At 40.3% G+C, this 20,592-nt stretch overlaps 1 protein-coding gene across 1 annotated transcript in view; it reads left to right on the top strand.

Moving 5' to 3' along the window:
• The window catches only part of LOC147893671 (uncharacterized), a 43,221-nt gene extending 24,668 nt beyond the window's left edge, over nucleotides 1-18,553 (top strand). Inside the window, exons 4-6 of the mRNA XM_087386339.1 lie at nucleotides 10,713-10,820; nucleotides 11,351-11,509; nucleotides 18,452-18,553. Of these exons, the coding sequence (XP_087242465.1) occupies nucleotides 10,713-10,820; nucleotides 11,351-11,509; nucleotides 18,452-18,553 (369 nt within the window). The remainder of the gene's footprint in view (nucleotides 1-10,712; nucleotides 10,821-11,350; nucleotides 11,510-18,451) is intronic.
• The last annotated feature ends 2,039 nt before the right edge of the window (nucleotides 18,554-20,592 follow it).

Below are 20,592 nucleotides of genomic sequence, written 5' to 3' on the forward strand. Positions count from 1 at the left end.
AAATGAGTACTAGTGCTACCTCTACATCTCAACCACTCTAGGAGACACACTCATATCTTTTCTGCAGTCCTATGGTTACGGGAAGTGGAGGGCAACTTTCCCCTCGAGGATAGTCCCGCACAGAAGGATTGGAAGCAGGGGGGACAAGTAACTCCATATCCACAAGCATGCCCTAAGTTGATCATGCACAAAACTGGCAGTACCTCAACATCAAGACTCGGACCAACCTCAGCAAGTGAAGGAAGCAGTTTGGGAGCATGATTATCTTCTTAATGCATTAACTGATTGTTGTTTCCAAGAATATGTGGATGTCTTTTCCTGGTCATACAAAGATCTAAAGGGGGTTCCAGCTGAGTTCATGGAGCACTGCATCGCCTTATACCCAGATGCAAACCCATTGATAGAGGACATACCGCATGAATCCCAACTGTTGGTAAGGTAGTTCAAGTTTATATTCTGAAAATGGAAGGGTTGATCTACCCAGTTGACTACTATGATTGGGTCATTGGAATTGTAATTGTACCCAAAAGAGAGAGAGGCAAGCTCCAAGTGTGTGTTGACATCATAATTGAATGTTGCCACAAGACGAGATCAATTCCCCCTTCTCTTCACGGATAGGATGTTGGAGGTAGTGGTTGGTCGTGCTCTATACTCCTTCATGGATGGGTACAATAGGTACAACCAAGTAACAGTCAGAGAGAAGGATCAGTCAAAGATCACCTTTGTCACCCAATGGGGGATATATGCCTACAGAATGATGCCCTTTGGTATACGTAATGCACCAGCAATATTTCAACATCTTGTCACCAAACTTTTCTAGGAGAATGTTGGGAAGTTTCTTGAGGTATTTCTAGGTGATTTCTCTACTTTGAATGGTAAGAATGCCTCCCACCTTGACCCTTCAGTACAAATTGATCATTTACATAAGTTGAGATGGGTTTTTGATAAGTACAAAGAAGACCACTTGTGCTTGAATCCTAAGGAGTGCTTCCCTCTAGCACTACACTAGTCGTCCTTGGCCACATTGTTTCGGATGAAGGAATGGCTACAAATCCAGCTAAGGTGGAGGTGATACTCACATTGTTGATTCCACGCACACTCATAGAAGTGAGGTTACTACAGAAGTTTCATCACGGTGGCACTGACAAAACGACTCTACCAGGAACAGTCCTTTGTTTGGTCTGCACCTCAACAACTAGCATTTGAGAATTTCAACGACCGTCTAGTGAAGGCATTCATTCTACAACAACCCAATTGGGATGTCATTTTTCATGTTAATGTGGATGCAAGTGGATTGGCTAGTGGTACAATATTGGTCGAGCCTAACAAGGACCACAAACTAGACTTACATGTGTACTTTGCTAGCAACAGACAACTGAATGGAGTCAAATGAAATTATAGCCCCACTGAATGGGAGGGTCTAGGCATGGTCTATGCCATGACAAAGTACTGACATCACCTCTTGGGCAATAAGTTTATTATCATTACTGATCATCAAGCTCTTGAATATTTATTGAATCAACCCACCCTTAGGGGTAGATTGATGACGTATATGACTGCCTACATTAGGCTAGGCTACTTGCAAGGTGGGTGCTGGAAGGAATGTGTAATTGGGACTTTGCATGTGCCACCACTTCCCCCCTCATCCCAATAAGGTGCCATTCAAGGAGGTGCCAGTATCGGGATTGTCTGATCATAGCAAAATCCAATGGTGGATTATGTGATCATAGTAGTAATAGACACCTAGAGTCGCACAAATGGACCTAAGGAACAAAGGGGAAAAGAGTCGAAGGGAGGTAAGCCCTCCAAACCTAGCTAGATAAAGGCCTTAAGGGGAGATAAATAATTTTCCACACCTAGGAAAAGACCTCTCCTACCCCCTTCCATTCTCTCAAAGCCCCATTCCACCCCTGTGATGAATCTTATGCTACAACCCCGACGCCCCTTTTGCATTATGCTGCCCAAGTCATGGGATCCATTGTTTGCCTTGGCTCTCCATCCTGCAACACTCCACCAGCCATAGCCATGACCAAGGGAGTCGTAGGTTTGGAGGGGTCAGTAAGCAATATGTAAGATAGCATGTGCAATCAAAAGAAGGGCTTTTATATTTTTATTGTAATACAAAACAATGCACATCTTTCTTTTGTATCAAGATAGATTTTGTCATTGGTTGTTTGAATTGATTCAGAAAGTGAAAATTTTCATACATAAGGGATACTCTTATCATCTCAAAGCTTACAGAAGGGGTGTATATAGGTTATAAAAATCATAGGTAGGGGTTTTTTCTAATACCCCTTGATCACACATGCTATATGGGACTTTTACATAGAGGCCCCTCCGGGGTTGCAGGATGGGGAGCCAAGGGAAACAGGTCTTAATGAGGGGCTTCCAGAAAAGGCTGGACTAAACATATTGGTGGTTTGTTAGAAGACCACCATGAAGGGGTGGAGACCCAACCTATAGTGGTAGAGAACTTGCTCCTAGCAAAGCACACAAGGCACCAGGCGCCCTTCTTCTGATTCTCATGTGGACCCGTCATCCCTACCATTCCAAAGGGGAATGGTTGAGCCTGGAATTTCCATATCCCTCATCACCCAAAAGGTGAGGGAATTATTAAAAGATGTTGGGCGTCTCCCATATTGATGTGGCTTCACTTTGAGATGATTGATCAAGGTTTTTTCACTTTGGGTAGATTTCATGAAGTTGTTGAAATGAATGAGACAAGGCTTTTCCATTTCCCTCACTTTCTAAGACACTTTGGCTGAAGAATTTTAGACAAAGTGTCCCAGAATGTTATGGAAATGGGAAACATACATTCCATTGTCAGTTGCTCATTTTACATTTAGTCGAGAAAGTCTCACCACACTATGGTGGTGTTGAGTTGACAATGCTAAAAGTTCTAAAAGAACTACCACAAAGACCTAACAAGTGCTAAAAAGTTCCTCTTTGGATGTAATCTCTTTTGTTTAACTTCTCTGAATGTAGTCTCTTTTGTTTAACTTCTCTGAATGTTGTGTGACGCCAAAAAATTGATATTTTTTATTTGGCATTGGTATTGTTTTTCTCTATGTTTGATAAGAGTTTGAGCATCAAGGGATAGCCTAGTGGCTCTCTTATTTCTATTTTCTAAGATATTGTATGGGATTGAGAGGATGAGTGGAATGGATTATTGTAAATACCATGTGTATGAATGATAAATACCTTGGTATGGGGTGAGAGTTAGTGTATGGGATATTATGGGGTTTTTAGAAAATAGGAAGAGTGAGTCATATAAAGAGGTGGGCTCATGTCCATGTGTTCCAATAATATAAGAGAGGCCACATGCCAAGCATGTGGAAGGCATGTGGAGGAGTGTGGAGTCAAGAGGAATCCTTCTAGAATTCCTATGTGGAATAAGGAGGACGTGGACATATGGAAAAGAGAGGGTCCCTATGGACTCCATGTGGGGAGACTCTTGACTTTCTCAATATTTTAAGAGTCTTGAGAATCTTTTGATGGGACACATGGCAAGAGTAGCCAAAAAGGACATGGATGGTGACATACGGACTTATGTGATTGATGGGGAAAAGAATCTACAGGCAGCAATTGTAAATGGGTGAAGGAAGGTGACAAAATCTCTATAAAAGGAGCCCTCCTCTCCCTTGTTCATCATCTCTTCCACCATTAGGCCTCATGTTGCTATAGCTCTAGTCTCCTCAAGCCTCTTCCATCAGCCTTCTCTCCCTCTTGTAGATATTCTCTTATGTAGACTCTTGAGTCCATCTCTCTCTAGTTTATTCTCTCTCTATGAGTAGTCTTGGAGCTTCTGCTCCCTCTTGGATATATGAAACCTCTTCTTCTCCCTTGTATTTATAGTATTTTGAGTTGTATTGGAGTGGAGCATCACTCTATTGGTAATGAAGGTCACTTTAGGTTCTCTCTCTTGAGTGTCTCTTCCCTTTTTTTTTCATTGCTTTCTCTTCCAAAGTGCTCAAAAGTGTTGTCTATTCGGCCGCTCATTGCGCATACATGGTTTATCTATTTCCCAAGCCACAAAGGGAGCTCTTCCTTCCCTCCTAGGCAGATCTCTATGGGACTTGGATCGTTGATGAAGTCTAAGCATGGAGGTAGTATCCTCCCAAGTCGGCACCAATAGAAGGAGTAGGTGTTTTTCATCACAGTTTGACCCCCTGTCAGTATTTTGCTCATAACTTTTTGCTCGGTGGTTCGATTTGGGTGAAACTTATATCAACACGAAGCTCTCTTTAAGAGCATCATCCTATATCTTCAGTCATTGTATTAGATTTCAAACCAAAAATCTATGACTCTCTGTGTGTGACTATTTCTTTTTTAGACAGTTTTTACTCCCGTCCCAGTAAACTGCCCATATCTTTCCGACTGCTTCTTTGTTTCTTATGAAATTTATATCAAAGCGAAGCCCATTTCAAGGCACATCTAGATATGTGTTCCAATATTTTATATCATGTCTTTACTGAAAGTTATGGGTCTCTGTGTCTTATGACAGTTCGGAGAGTGTTTTGAGCTAAGTGTAAAGGTGTTTATGAAGGAGGTGCAATGTTTCCTTGGAACCTACTCATCCGACCCAATCAGCCCCTTCAAACTCCTTGATATATATCAGTTCATGTCATGTTAAGCCACAAGATCTTCTTTCAACAACGTATCACTCGTCTCTTTGGTGCAGACCGGCTTGCTGAGATTATGGCCTTCGCTGATCCTTTCCTTCTCCCTATGCTTGGGTACAACATCACTTGGGATGTTACCATCTTCATTCTAATATAAGGGAGGATAGTATGGTGTGGTCTCTTGGTATAAAAGCTTATTTTTAATGTCCCTTTCCCAGTGATTAATATCTCTATTACTCAGTTCGAAAGCAATAGGAAGTGAAGAGGTGCGTGAAGTTTATTACCCCCAACTTCATGTCACAGTAGTCTCTTTTGTTTCAGCTTCAATATAATACTATTATCACAAAAAATATTGTTGCTATTACTTTGGTAGTGAAAGTGGTTCTAAAGAAGCACAAATGGCATATTTTTGCTGTTGTTTATAGTTTACTACAACCAGAGGTCATTGCAAAGAAATTATTACAAAAAATATTTCTACTGTTGTTACTTCAATTGTGAAAATGGTTCTAAAGAAGCACAAATGACATACTTTTTCCCTCGTTTAAGATTTACTACAAGCTTGTGCGGTCGTTGCACAAGCAATTATTGCAAAAGGAAAGAAATTCTCCTTGCTTAGGATTAACTACAAGTAGCACGAAAAATAGAACTAACACGTTGGTTGCAAGGACATACATTCAAAAAAATACAATCAAATTACAACCAGAGTGATCGTTGCACAAGCAATAGTAAAATTGTTATTACTGGTACTTCGGTAGTGAAAATGGTTCTAAATAAATAGAAATCGTATACTTTTGCCCTTATTCAGGATTTACTATAACCAATACAATCGTTGCACAAGACATTGTGGCACAAAAACTAAAATAGCTCTAAAATAGGACTACGTTTTCCTTGGTTTAGAACTAAAATAGCTCTAAGAACCAGCATGGTGGTTGCAAGGAAATAAATCTAGAAAAAAGAAATAAAGTATCAATAAATATAATTGCTGATATGGCCCTTAAAGGGTCCCCTTTAGAGACAAGGACCATGCCACTAGACAAATTTGGCATGACAATATGACCCTTGTCCCTAAAGGGGATCCCTCAAGTGCCATATCGACATGAAAGGGCCCCATTATTGGAAAGAAAATACATTTCCCTTGGCTTCAAATTAACTACAACCAGCACTAAATAACTCCAAGAACTAGTGTGGTGGTCGCTCACTCCAAGCCAACGTCACCACCTTGTCAGCGCGGTGCTCTAGGTGGTTGTACAAGGAAATACTTAATCCTAACTAAAATAACTCCATAATTCCAAGAATTAGCACAATAGTCACTCGAAGCCAATGTTATTTCTTGAACCAGCACGGTGGTCAGCACAGCAAAAGATTGAACTATGAGTGATCTGTGCGATGACAGATGGCAAAGCTGCGCAATGCCAGGTGGCAAAGATGTGTGATGTAGTCAAACTAAAGACTGCACTACACGAAGGAGGACCGGATTCCAGACTTTGTGCTCATGGAGTAAATACTTGTAGTCACATGTGTTAAGCTTTGCAATGTTCAGATTGACAGGTTGTGTCTTGTTATTATGCCAGTGCCACAATCTTTACGATGGGAAAGAATCTGGCAACGAGTCTGCAGCCCCAAATTTAAAATCTCACACACAAGTGCATTGTGTCGTGGTCCCAAAGTTTCCCCTAAAATAGTTTCGCAATTAGCTACACCCAATCGTGCATCAACCCCCCTAAGACTTCTTCGAAGCCCATCCACCAAATTTGAAATGCTTAATTTTGCAAGATGATGGAAATGCACATGCTCTAGGCTGCTAGGCATGTGTGCTAAAGGTGAGCATCATTTGTAGGGGAAATCCTGTAATGAGACTAATACATTTTGGATACAACCTTGATTCATTGTATTAATGAGGAATGTTGAAGGAGATTGAAGGTGTCGAATGGTTAAGAGGCTATAAGCTCCTTTACATAAAGTGCCTTCTTGGATTATCTTCCTAATCAAATTAGGAGAGTCAAATGCAATTTTTCAAGAATTTTTTACTTTGACATTGTGGGTGAGGGCTGGCCAATTGCATCAACCCGCAGAGCATTTGCCATGAATATCTCCGTGAGAAGTAGCATTGGGGTTGAGGATGAATTGCTAGATTTGGGCCTTTTTGTCATCATAGTACTGAAGGATGAATGCTTGTTTACAATGGATTGCCTTCCACGTTTATTTGTTGTACACGAGTGAATTTCCTAAAGGGTTGACCCAACAGAGGAGAGGAAATGGATCATTCAACCAGCCCCTTTCAAAATGATTGCAAGGCAATCGTACAAGTTGGGAAAAGAATGCGGTGTGTGCTCCCACATGAAACTCCATCCCTTCTTGAAGAAGCTCACGCTAGCATGGTTGGTGGTCATGTTGCGCCAGAAGCCAATGCTAGGAAGATAATATGCCTTGATTTCTGATGGCCAAATTTGTTCCAAGATTGCTACACTCATGTGCACCAATGTGACTCATGCCAAGGAGTCGGCTATTAGATGTGAATATCTTCCCCTTAAACCATTCAGCCCTATGCCACCCTTCTATAGATGGGGTTTGGATTTTGTAGGACCCATCTCTCCTACCACAAGGCGAGGAAAAAAGTATGCTTTGGTTGCCATAGAGTATGGTACCAAGTGGGTTGAGGCCAAGGTAGTTAGGACATGCACATACCAAGTGGTGGCCACCTTCTTATATGATCAAATAATCTCAAGGTTTGGGTGTCCAATGAATTGATGAGTGACCAAGGCTCCCATTTCTTAAATGACATCATTGCCAAGTTAGTCGTACAAATACAAATTGCTCATAAAACATCGACTTCCTATTACCCTCATGGCAATGGCTTGGCAGGGAATAGTGACAAAGCCTTTGGTGGTATCATCACACAAGTTTGTCTCAATTGCTTGAAAGATTGGAATGTGTTACTCCTTCTTTATTCATATACTAGACCACCTACAAGGGTATTCACCATTTGATTTGGTGTACATCCTGGAGGTAGTCATGCCCTATGAGTTCCACATGGAGGCCACCCAGTTGATGGTAGAGATGGATAATGATGCTTGCACCCTTGAAAGACTATGGGATCTCGAAGCCTTGGAGGAGCACTAGTAGGATGCCATCTTTTCTCTAAAAGTATGGCAGAATAGACAAAGGGCATGGCATGATTGGAACCTCAGACATACATGAATAGTGGTAGGGTTTACTTGGCTACTTTGGAGGGCAAAATGTTACTTGCACCAATGAATGGCTCATGGGTAAAGAAGTATCATATCCAATGAGAATACGTCTCTCTGTGACAATGTATATACTTTTTTTAGAAAAAAAAGAAGAGAGTGCATTTTTCTTCATGTATTACACCTTGTATATTTTTTAACTTGCTGGGAGATCAATACAGAGTTTTAGTGGGTTTTTTTGACAAACATGAAAGTGGACAATGACATGTGGTGGTTTTGACTTTACATGACACATGATGGCTAAGTGTCACGTGGTTAATGGACAAGGTGGTTTGGTCTCACATATGACAAGGGACTTTGTGTCACCCTTAGGTTCCAAGTATGGATAAGGTGGCTTGGAGTCACCCTCGGTTCAGCAGAAGACTAGGGGGATCTTGCACACCTCTTCTCTCTCTAGCCCCTCTGTCACGTCCTTGTCACCCCTTTGTCCACCTTATTTCACCCCTTGTCCACCCTGTGTCAAAGCTTGTTCACCCTTTGTCGCCCCCTTGTCACATCTTTGTCCACCCTCTATCGCCCCCTATGTCAAACCTTGTTCACCCCTTGTCACACCTTTGTCCACTCTCTGTCACCCATTGTTCACCCTTTGTCTCGTTTGTCCATCCTCTGTCACCCCATTGTCACCCCCTGTCTTACCCTATGTCACCCCTTGTTCACCCCTTGTCACCCCCTCGTCCACTCTATGTCAAACCCTGTTCACCCCTTGCCACACTTTGTTCACCCTCTAGCACCCCCTTGTCACCCCTTTGTCCATCCTCTGTCACCCCCTTTCTCACGCTATGTCACCCCTTGTTCACCCCTCGTCCACTCTATGTCAAACCTTGTTCACCCTTTGTCGCCCCCTTGTCACCCTTTTGTCCACTCTCTATACCCCCTCTGTCACCCCCTAGTCCTTCCTATGTCAAACCTTGTTCATCCTTTGTCATCCCCTTGTCACCCCTTTATCCACTCTCTATCACCCTCTTGTCGGCCCTATGCCAACCCTTGTCCACCCCAAACTTTACAGATATGGACGAAATACATTGTTCATCTTCTAAAAAGTTACTAGCACATTAGTGAGTCCAAATGGAAGCACCAAGAACTCATAATGGCCAAATTGCATACAAAACACGTTCTTATAGACATCTTTCTCAAATATCCTTATATGAGGATAGGCCGTTCCATTGTCAAGTATTTTTAAAATACTTGGCAACGTAGAGTTGATCAATGAGTTGTCCATCCTCATTAAATCGTGAATCTATGTAGACTGTTATAGTCTGTGCAAAGGTGCATAGACATGTCTTTCTTCTTAACCAAAATCTCTGGTGCATCCCAAAGTGACTTACTAGGCTACACTTGACCCATTCGAAGGTATTTCTGAAGTTCCCGTGCAATTTCATCTTGCTTAGTCGAACTACCCCATAAGTTTACTCAAACACAAGCATTGCACTAGGCATGAGTTCAATCCTATGGTCGATGTTCCTCTTCAGAGGGAGACCATATGGAAATTCCTTTGGAAGCATGCCAAATAATCTCTCGAATGAGTTGATCCTCAAGTGAATCATCAGTCCAAAATCAACCTAGTCACCACAATGACTTGAGACATGAGTAGTCTATCCGCACATGGCTGATCCAACATTGAAGTATGAATATTAGAGAAATTCACATCAAAAGCCTTAACTCCATTGCTATTTTTCTAGACAGCAAAATCACTTTTATCATTATTGCATGAGAGAATCGCTCACACTCCAAGCATCACATTTACCTGTTTTAAATAGACGAAACATTTCAAAAGGTGAAAAGTGTTGCTCAGTCCTTTCATTGGTATTAGAGTGAAAATGGTAAAAATGACGTCTCAATATTGATGTGAGTTCTTATTATGGTAGCATAGCTAACCTAAGGGTTCTATGTAATCTTCTATCTACAAGCTACCTACAATTGGCTCTGTTCTTTCTGTATAGTGAAGGAGGGGCTAGGGCTTCACTGTCTACAAGAAGCATATCATGCTAGGCCTGGGCGAGCTGGATGCTCTAGAAACCCTCAAGAAAGAGAATTACAAGAGGAGAAGCCACAACTATCAAGACACTTGAATTTGAGCTACAAGAGATCCAACAAGCGATTGCCTAGGTTGTTAGACTTCAAGACCGCTATGCCTTGGACTCCTTAAAGAATGAAAATATTGATGTCAATAGATGCGTTAGGGCCATGCTTTGTGTCTCTGTTCCTCACATTCTTCTTGATTACGAGGATCAATGCACTTTGTAATCGTGCCCATGCACGATGATGTCTCTTTGGTATGGGCCTCCATCTTGGCATCTAATTTGGCTTCCATTTCAATGTGACATCAATTCCACTCCTTGTCTTTCCATCCCATTTGTAGGGTTGGATCCACTCCATTATTGATTGGTTATTAGATTAACATATGTCCATCTTCGGCTCCATTTCTCTACAGACCATGTTCACCTTTTCTAGGTTATGGAGATAATAAAGGAAGCAATTTGAGCTTTCTCCACTTTGTTGTTTGTTTGTTTTTTAACTCATATCTCTATGAGCATGTGCATGTGTGTACACTTGTGTCATGTGCATGTGGATTTGCATGTGTTCATGTTTATATACATGCATACATACATGCATACATACATTCCTTGGCTGATTGAAATTTGTTATGCTGCTTTTGAAACATGCCATAAGGAGATGCTTGATACAATTTACTTTTTGCTAATTGTACATAGTCAAGGATGGTAAATGTGTGCTTTTCTTTGGTTCCATTTTATTATCATGAGCACATATATATTCTTATATTTTGAAGATCGTCATCAGCGGAATGCTTCTAGTGGCACTCATAGTAAATATTTGTTGTTTACAGATTAAGGGTTTACAGCTACAAAACCCTATTTGGACAATATTCAACATCATATGTGTCCTGAGGTTGCTTAGAGCTAGTGACAAGGAAACGAAAAATTTATTTAGAACTGTAAGACAATCCTTATCTTGCTATTTCAATGTCTATATCTATCGTGGATTGAAATTGCAGTTGCAGCCACATTAATGAATATATATATATATGCATGCATCTCATTGTAAATGAAGGCTTGTTTAATTCTTTGGCAAACACAAAGCTGATATCTCAGCATTTAGTCAATGATATGCATGTTTATGGTTTCTTTATTTTGCAAAAGGACCCTTCTTAAGTGTTGAAAGTATGTACATCAAAATGTCAAAATGTGGTAAAGCTTTCTGAGTAGATCATTGTGAAGTAAAGATTCCATATCTTATACTTAATTTTATGATTATAAAAGCACTGGTCCCCCTACATGCATGTGCGTGTGCGTGTGTGTGCATATGTGCACGTGCATGCATGATGGGGCCATATTGTTCTAGTCCGGTCTCAATGATGCACATATTCATCTATTCTTGCAACCAAATACAAATTACGAATTCCAACATTTGTATATGTATGACCTATAGGCGCTAAGTATTTGACCTACTTATTCTGCAATTCAGCAAGTTGGAAGAAAGGAGAATCTCTCTGCTATCCAGTTGCAAGTATTAAAGAAAACATTTGAAGTAATAGTTCCCATGACTGATAAAAAGGCTCAACTCCATGTGGTACACCTTCGTAGATTGCTTGTTCTTGCTCAGATAAATCCTGACATTGACCAGGTGATCCTATTGTCTTCTTGTTTCCTTATATCAATGCATGTTCTTGTGCAAAATCTAAAAAAGTGTCAAAGAAAACTTATCTCATTTGACTAATCGTCAGAATTTGCTTGTATATGTATGCATATATTCCTGAACCAGTGCATTGACTTTTGAATTCCTGAGAGAGAATGCTCAAAGGAATTGGTTCAATAAATACTTGAAATAACAATCACATGATTTATGGAAGCATTGCCTGAGATTTTGAAAAGAGTCTGATAAGTTTCAGTAGGCAAAATGAGCTTTAAGCTTTCATGAAAAGTGAGTTAGTTGTGAAAGATAAAGTGCTTGTAAAAAGCAAATCCATAGATAGCGTAGAATTGATAAAATAGAAAAATCTAGGAATTTGTTTGAGATGGGGGCACGTTCCCTTATGGCAGTATTATCGGTGGCCTACCCGCCACTGGTGTCAACTACTTGCCTACTGTGGGTGTCACATGATTTACGGAAGCAATGCCTGAGATTTTGAAAAGAGTCTGACAAGTTTCAGCAGGCAAAATGAGCTTTAAGCTTTCATGAAAAGTGAGTTAGTTGTGAAAGATAAAGTGCTTGTAAAAGCAAATCCATAGATAGCGTAGAATTGATAAAATAGAAAAATCTAGGAATTTGTTTGAGATGGGGGCACGTTCCCTTATGGCAGTATTACTGGTGGCCTACCCACTACTGGTGTCAACTACTTGCCTACTTGGCTGTTTTCAGCTCCGTGATACAAGCAAACTTGCCACAAGCAATCATCGGAGTGAAAGTGAGGGTATCTTTCAAGCACTGTGCATTGCATTGGTCTCCAAGCACAGGGTACACAGGTTAAGGGAGGAGTGAGGGAAAACATCTATCAACATTCAGTCGGTCCTCCACCTCGGTAGCTTTTTGTTGACCGGCCCTTATTTGCACCACCAAGTGACCACAAACAGAATAGCAAGGGATTCATCAACAATTTTTTAAAAAATATTTGGTACCCCTCAAATGCTTTGGGCAGATCATTAATAGCATGCTCAAGGATCTCGCCAACCAGGCTGCATTGACGCAATTGTGCACGCAGAGCATGATGCTCTTAAGGTGGCTTTTACATCTTTGACAGAAAGCCATGAGAAATTACAATTGGAGGATGATGTGCAAGTCCTCTAGTTGTAAGAGAATAAGGTCGCGTTGGATGCTGTTGATGGTGTGTATGCAAAAATGCACAAGCAAAGCAAGGATTAGAAGAAGCAAAGGATTAGGGGAACTTGAAGCCATCCTTGCTGCTCCCCACGTCCAGGATTCATCGAAGAGGTTGCTTGGTTGGAGGATGAAGTCAAAGGGCTTCAGAAGGAGATGCCGAGTACAAGGATCAACTGCAGACGAACAGATAGAGAAATTAGTGTGGCCGATTTGACACCCGACGAGCACCGGAGCAAACGACCACGCAAACGGGGTCGAGATGACAAGGATGAGCCTACCGGTCCAGGTGATACCAAGTCGACTTCCTGCCCCCCTCAACGGTGCATGTCTCGGCAACATCTACTAAGATGAATGATTCTAAGACCGTGACACGGCGTGACACGGAACACCGGTGACTAGTGCACATTAGGCAGGCACTCAATAAACTGTGCGTATTCCGATGACGGATCCACTGCTCGAGCACTTTTACTTCTTGATGCTGAGCCTCGCCTCTCGAATAGTTGCCCAGCCCCATCCAATCTCCAAAAGTGTCCTCGTCAGCTAGCAAGTCTAATCCTCCTCTTCCACTTGTAGGAATTCTTCCTGGGATAGAACAACATTAGGAATTCTTCCTGGGATAGAACAACATACAGAAGTGTTTATTAAAAGTCTTCGGAAGACCAAAGGGTCTACGAGACTAAAGAAGCCTGATACAATGAGCTGAGGGGTGAAGCCACTAAGCGGGCATCAACACTTATCATGAATACAAAGTAAAAAAATCATAATCATGATCATAATGCCATAAATACGTAGAGATAAAACTCTCTTTTCGGGCGGGGAGAGAGAGAAAGTTCCACTAGAGACCTTCAAGATCTATGGCATTGGATACCACTATTAAATAAATAATGGCTTTTACATCAAAATCCTATGGGAAGAAGTAATTCATACAGTATTCTGTTAAACTGCAGGCACGCTCCTAGCCAATCAGTGTGCTAGGTAGAAAACTTTGCTACGCTGCCCTAATACTTCCTTTTTTTCGGCTCCCAACTTCTCAGCTAGGTATTCCAGAAGTTTTTTAATACTGACCTCATTGTTGCTGTATTTTTCCTTGATATGCATGTATGCTTGGCAATGGAGGAGGGGGTGTTCTTCATTTATATCTCCCCTATTGGGCAGATTTTGGAAGTTCTCGCATCCCTTGGAATTCTAGAGCTCATTCACTTGCCCCTTTCCACCTCTAGATTATGAGAGCTGGTCCTTGTTCTACGAATTTGTGCCATTTGAATGGTGATATGTCCTCTCAATGTACTCTTGCATTCCATATTTTTGTATTGGATTGATTTTCCACTTATAGAACTCCATTTTAGAACTCGTACTGTTGGGGATATTTTTTGCATGTGTTCCCTACTACTCCTTCCATTGACCCCTTCTCTGTACAATCCCATGGTTTTTGTAGAGGTAAATCATGCACTGGCACATCCCTTCTCCTTCAAAAGGTATCATCCCTGTCTCTGCTAGTAGAATAGGATAAGGGGTTTGTACTTTGGTTCTCAACTCCTAATGAGAAATCATTTTTTGATTGTCTTTATCCTTTTTCAATATGCCCTGGAGTGTCCGGGTGCCCATGCGGGGCATCCATAGAGAACGATTGTTTGTGCCAACATACTATATGCAGGCCATCTATTCTTTACCAATATGCCTTGGAGTGTCCGGGTGCCCATGCATTTGTACCAGCATACTGTATAAGAATTTTGCCATTTCCCAGCTCCACACGTGTTTTCCTGCATTTGTTTTGAAATTTGTATTATGCTTTCAGCCCTCCCTCTACTCTTCGTTCCATGCACGCATTCCACTTGTAGTTATCCTTGAATACAAGCCCTATGTGTTTGTCCCCTTCAAGTTATCCTTGAATTCAAGCCCTAGGTATTTGTATGAAGTAACTACTGCTAGAGGTTGCCCTTCGAGTATGAAGGACGTTTGCATGTTTCGTGTCCTGATTAGCATGACTTTTGTCATGGCAATGTTAATTTTCATGCCCGAGTGTTTACATGATGCATTCAAATGTGCTCGCATGTCCTTTCTTTCTTTTGCAAAGAGAACCATGTCATCTGCATAGATGAGTAGGAGTAAGGCATAACCTACAATTTGGACTGCCTCTCTAGTGTGTGCTCTCATCCATTCTCTTAATTCATCAATGAATAAACATAATGGAGTTGTTAAGAGGGCACAACTTATCTTGACTTTTATGTCTCTGCTTAGGATTATCTTTTCATTGGAGCTTGAATCATCTATAAGGCTATGTACTCTCTCATACAATCTGGGCATGGATTTCCTGATTGCTTGAGGGAATTGTGGCTTTTCTAGTCTTTCCCATAATTCGTTATCACGAGATACTGTGTCAAAGGCTTTCTTGCAGTCCAAAACAAAGTAGTAGATATCTTTCCTTCTATTCTTGGCCTCCTCTTTTGCCGCTCTATTGGTCACTAGATGGTTGACATGTTGCTCTTATTGCATGTTCGTCTGCCACAATTGATGATTCTTTGCTCAGGGAGGGTGCCATATACTTTGTCATCAAGCTACTTACCATGATTGTTCTGTAATTTTTTGCTACCTTATTGTCTCCTCCATTGTGGACTGGCAATCTTAATGAGTCGACAGTTGGTGGGGAATCCCTCTTGTAGAGCTTCATTTAAATGAGTCGACAGTTGGTGGGGAATCCCTCTTGTAGAGCTTCATTTATTATCATGGTCAGCATTTCTTTTGCTTTGCCCCCTCCCCATTTCAACATCTCTGCCACTAATCCTTGTGAGTCTAGAGCCTTCCCATTGCCTACTTCATGACCTCCTTCCACATCTTCTGTTATGATAAATTTGTAGCTTTGATGGAGATATTCTGGGTGCTCCTCTATTCTCCATCTCCTTTATAGAGTTCTTGACAAACTGTATCATGTGTTCCCATGATGCTTTCCCTATTGAGATGTAGCTTCTAGAAAATTCATGGGGTTTTTCTTGATCTCTTGGAATTGCTTGAGTTGTTTGTGTCTTAGGATGACTCTCTTTTTTCTCTACTATCTATATGTACCCCCTTGCCTTTGTGCCTTTTCTGTGTCTTACCTTTTTCCATGATTCCACGTGCTGTTTTGCAGCCCTGGTCATTCCATCTATTACAAGACATGCCTATGCTTATCCCCTCATGCACTTGTCCATCCCTTGCAGATTTGAGGCATCCGGCACTGTGCAATTGCATTTTCTAGTTTTTTCTCATAGATGTGTACCTTTTTATGATCCATTTTCTAATGAGGGAGTCATGTTTTCTTCTATTTTTCTGCAGCGAGTCTTATTCCAAAGATCCCGAGGGAGATTCTTATGTCATCAATTCTGAGACATCTCACCATGTGACTTGCATCTAGACTTATGATCATGTAGTCAGTTACGCTTGAACCCTAAGGGAGTCTGCATGTTTAGCCTCCTATTTCTCTAAAGTGGAGAGCACTGTTGCATATCTGTTGCCCAAAACATTCACATAATGTGAATAATTGCTTTCCCATGTGGGTGATCTCACCTACATCTTCTAACATCTCTTCAAGCCCCTCCTTTCCTCACTATCCTCATCCATTTCCTGCATCCATAGTGGGTTTTTCCCTTCTACTGTTATGATAGCCTGCCTTGAGCATGTTTGTGCACTAAAATCCCCTACCAGTATGATTTCATGATCTTTAGAGTATATGAAGAGAGAGAGAGAAAGAGAGAGAGAGAGAGGGATGATATGCTATGATATGATTGTATTAAATTCCTCTTGAGACCCTTTAGAACCTATTGGAATGGTGATCACTATCAACAAATATTCATCTTTTACATCCGGTGATAGAAAATTCTAGACTTGCTATGTAGTTAGTAGATTTTAAGCCAACTTGTGCTCTAGTTCAAGCACCTTGATGTGGTGTTCCATAACCTCTTTTAGATTTTTATTTTTTTTGGGCAGAAAAAAGTTTGTAATATATTATTTCATCAAAGATATGATCAATACATAGTCTTTAGAGTGGAAAAGCCAGCCCCCATGGGGAGAAGTTTCTTTTAGATATATTACTAGCTTTGTAGCTAGCTAGTCTAATCAAATTTTCAGGTTTCCTCTGTCATCATCTTATCTACCTCTGATGTGTGCATAGGCCCAACATCTTAGGGGTACATGCTGCTCATTTTCCACCTCCTTTGTGGGGCAAAATTTGCATATTCTTTCTTCAATTGGGACCCTAGGTCTTGCCCACCTTCCCTTCTCCACCTCTAGATCATGTAAGCCAGTTCTCATTTTGCATAGTAGATGCCTATCTTCCCCAAGGTACATTTGCATCCCATAACTTTCCATTGTAGAACTGCATTTTTTCCCTTGGGTCTTGCCATAATTTTGTAGCATCTTCTATGTCACTACTCCCTGATCTCACATGCATCTGCTGGTATATCAACAGCTGTTATACCCATAATTCCATCCATTTCATCCCCTCTCGGTGTTCTCGAATGATTTCTGTAGCTTCCAATGCCTTGTGAGGTATCCTACTGGCATCCATCTTCTCAACTTTGTTGAGATAAGCCATGAATAGGCATAATGTCTCCCTTTCCAGTGGTATCATACCCGTCTCAGCTAGTAGGATGGGATATAACCCCCAATTTCCCTATGAGAAATCTTTTATGTAAAGTTTCTTTTCTTTTGCAGTAGGTCCTAGAGAGCCCGGGAGCCCGTGATATGCACTCGTAAAGGATCGTTGTTTGTATAAGCATAGTGTATTAAAACTTTGTCATTTCCCAATTCCATTGGTGTGCCTTCCTACACTTATTTTGGAAGCTGACAAAGCTTTCAAACCCCCTAGGATTCTTCTTTCTACACACTTGTAGTTATCCGGCAAATTCCAACCATATATATATATATATATATATATATATATATATGAGTTGACTGTTTCCAAAGGTTTCCCTTGAAAGTGACATCCATCTATTTATTCCAACTCATGCCTTATGTCTTGGCTATGTTAACATGCACTCTTGAGTGTCTGCAAAAGTCTCACAATGCATCCAAATGAGCTTGCATTTATGCTTGCTCTTTGTGATTAAGACTACATGATGTGCGCAAATAAGCAATAGTAGAGCATATCGTGCAATTTGGGCACCTTCTCTACTGTGTTTTCTCATCCAATCTTCCATATCATCGACAAAAAGACCAGATAGAGTTGGCGATCAGCAGTGATTGGCACATTTGTAAGTGCATTCATGCTTTCGAGCATGACCTAGAAGTGGTACCGCATATGCTTATAGCCATTCGTCAATTTGATTCACAATCTTCAAAATATTAGCCATTGTTCTCATGAGGTTTCCATGGGGATCAAGGTACAAATTTTATTTCTTTGAGAAATTCTTTTTTCCTGAGATAACCTTGACTAGCTTGGTCAATGCTTTTGCAACCATGTCAAGACTCATGCAACGAGAATGGGAATTTTTTCTATTCACCAGATAATTTTGAATTCTGACCATGAAAGTCTAGCTTTATCTTGTTTGCAAGTAGCTCATTGTCTTATCATTTGAATAAATGCTTTGATCATTAAGACTTAATCAAGGGGTTGGAAGAATAAAATTGTTAACCTTCCTTTTATGCTAATTAATAATCTATTTTGTTCATTGAACCTAAAATCAAGGATTAGAAAAGGAATGAACTTTTGTACAGTCTGATTATCTACTATGTTTGCATAAATGTCTTACTCTTTCAGATTGTCTCTCATGTTAGGGTAAGCAGCTACTTATACACTTACAAAAATTGATCGAGGGGAGAGAAACAATTGGATTAGATGAGTTCCTGTTGAACATCCTTCAATTTCATCATCCATAAACAACTCTTTTGAGGGAGGCTAGCCATTGTCAGCCTGTTGCAATTGAGTTTATAACACTCCACTATGTGACTTTTCTTTTGTTAAGTTATCCTTTCAAAAGTCACTTGTGTATCTCATATTATTATCTTTAAATTCCAGGCAACAATGTTTCTCAATAATAAGATAAAATACTACAAGTTAATATCATACAATGCCCTTGGGCTCTACTAGCATATGTGAGTTAACAAAATTAAAAATCCACCAATATTTAGAAAGACATCTCAAAATGTTCTATTTCCATGCACTTCTGGTTACACCATAACTATAGATTAGTCTATACTTTTTTGGATTATCATAAAAAAGTTTTGATTGTATCCAATTTGGAATGTTTTAGGGCTTTCACTATTTTTGAAGAGGCTCAACTTTTCCGGAGGAGTGTAGATAATCCTTCATTTAAAGTGACACAAGATGCTATAGATGCAAATATTGCCTAATGCTTGGATAGTTGCAATAATCCCTTCTATTAGATTTGTTGAAAAACAAGTACTATGCTAACCTAGCAAGTGAATGGCTAAGTTTTCACTACTATCCTTTACACCCTTACTTTTACAAACCTCTCCGATCCCCAATACTATTAACAAATTAATAAACTTTCACATTTTTCAAACTAGGTGGACATAAATGGTTGGAATGGAAAGTTCAAGGTGCAATTAAGTCTTGCAAGTAAAGGTGGTGTCTTATATCACCTGTAGCCTTTCAAAAAAAGTGGTTTAATTTATTACAATTTGGAGTGCTTCAAGGCCTAGGGATTTGACATTTTGTAAAGAGTCTCATTTTTCCCTAGCGAGTGGATTAGCCACTATCCAAGAAGCCCTGGACAGGGATCTTACAATTGTCTAATGCTTGGACATTTACAATAAGCCCTTATTCCTAGATGCTCAAGATGAGGTAACGTGACCTTGGAAGGGTCAAATGGTATTTTCCCTTTAGAGGGTCGACAATTGTAATAATTTGTATTGTGCTTTACATATATGGTCAAAGGGATTTGATGTCAAGTTCATTGATGAGGGTGATATGTATACTAGGTGGGCCAAAATACCAACGGCCTCGATGCTCCTACTTATGAATTGTGCCTAGGGGCAAGTGGTATCCCAAGCAGCTGTAAAGGGGATATCTAAGGAAGGATTTGGAAAAAGGGACATGTGGCATTCTAGGCCCATCTAGGGAGATTGGGGGGCAAAGTAATCACATGAATTGGAAGGTGAAAGTTTATTGGAATCTTGAAAAATTAGTCACATGAATTGGAAGATGAAAATTTTATTCGAATCATGAGAAAGCGCTACAGAGCAAGGTTGGGAGGAGAATATTGCAAGTCACCCGTGATGTATATGCTCTTTATTGCAAAAATTGATTTTATCTTTGTCATTTGATTGTTGAGATGAGAACTATTACAACTTATCTAGGAAATAAATAGTCCATTTTTTGAATGCATATTAGTAATACACATTTTAAAAAAATTGCAACGGCGCAAGCTAACCCTCTATGCTCAACATCATGTGATTACATGTGCATAGCACTAACACATATAGAGTGCTATAAAGGAAAGGGTTAGATGCCCTAATCCTAACCCTAACCCTAAATGGATTTGTATATATTCTACATTTTAAACTAAATCTAGTGTACAGTTAGTCATTTGTGGTGTGCTCTTTAGGTGTGTCCTCTCTCCTCATCTCCACTCTTCTCTCCCCTCTTCATATTTTTTCATAGTATTAGAGCATCCTTGCCTTCCGCTGAGGCGTTGCGATCCGTATGAGAGAGAGTGATTGAGAGATTGAAAGCAATTGAGAGTTATTATATTCGTAATGAAAGATAATTTTTGTCGATTCTTTTGAGAGAAATTTTTGTCCATTTTCCTTTAGAGATTTTCGTTCATCTCTTTGTGAGAGAGAGTTCTTTGATTGAAAGCAAGAGCGAGAGTGATCTTCTTCAAGAGTTTTGAGAAGGATAGGAAGAGTTCTTCATTGAGAGAAATTTATTGAGTGAGAGGTTGAATTTCTGC

Source organism: Dipteris shenzhenensis, chromosome 15 (assembly GCF_047967505.1).
Source record: "Dipteris shenzhenensis isolate YYH24624 ecotype China chromosome 15, Dip_SZ_1.0, whole genome shotgun sequence".
NCBI lineage: Eukaryota > Viridiplantae > Streptophyta > Polypodiopsida > Gleicheniales > Dipteridaceae > Dipteris > Dipteris shenzhenensis.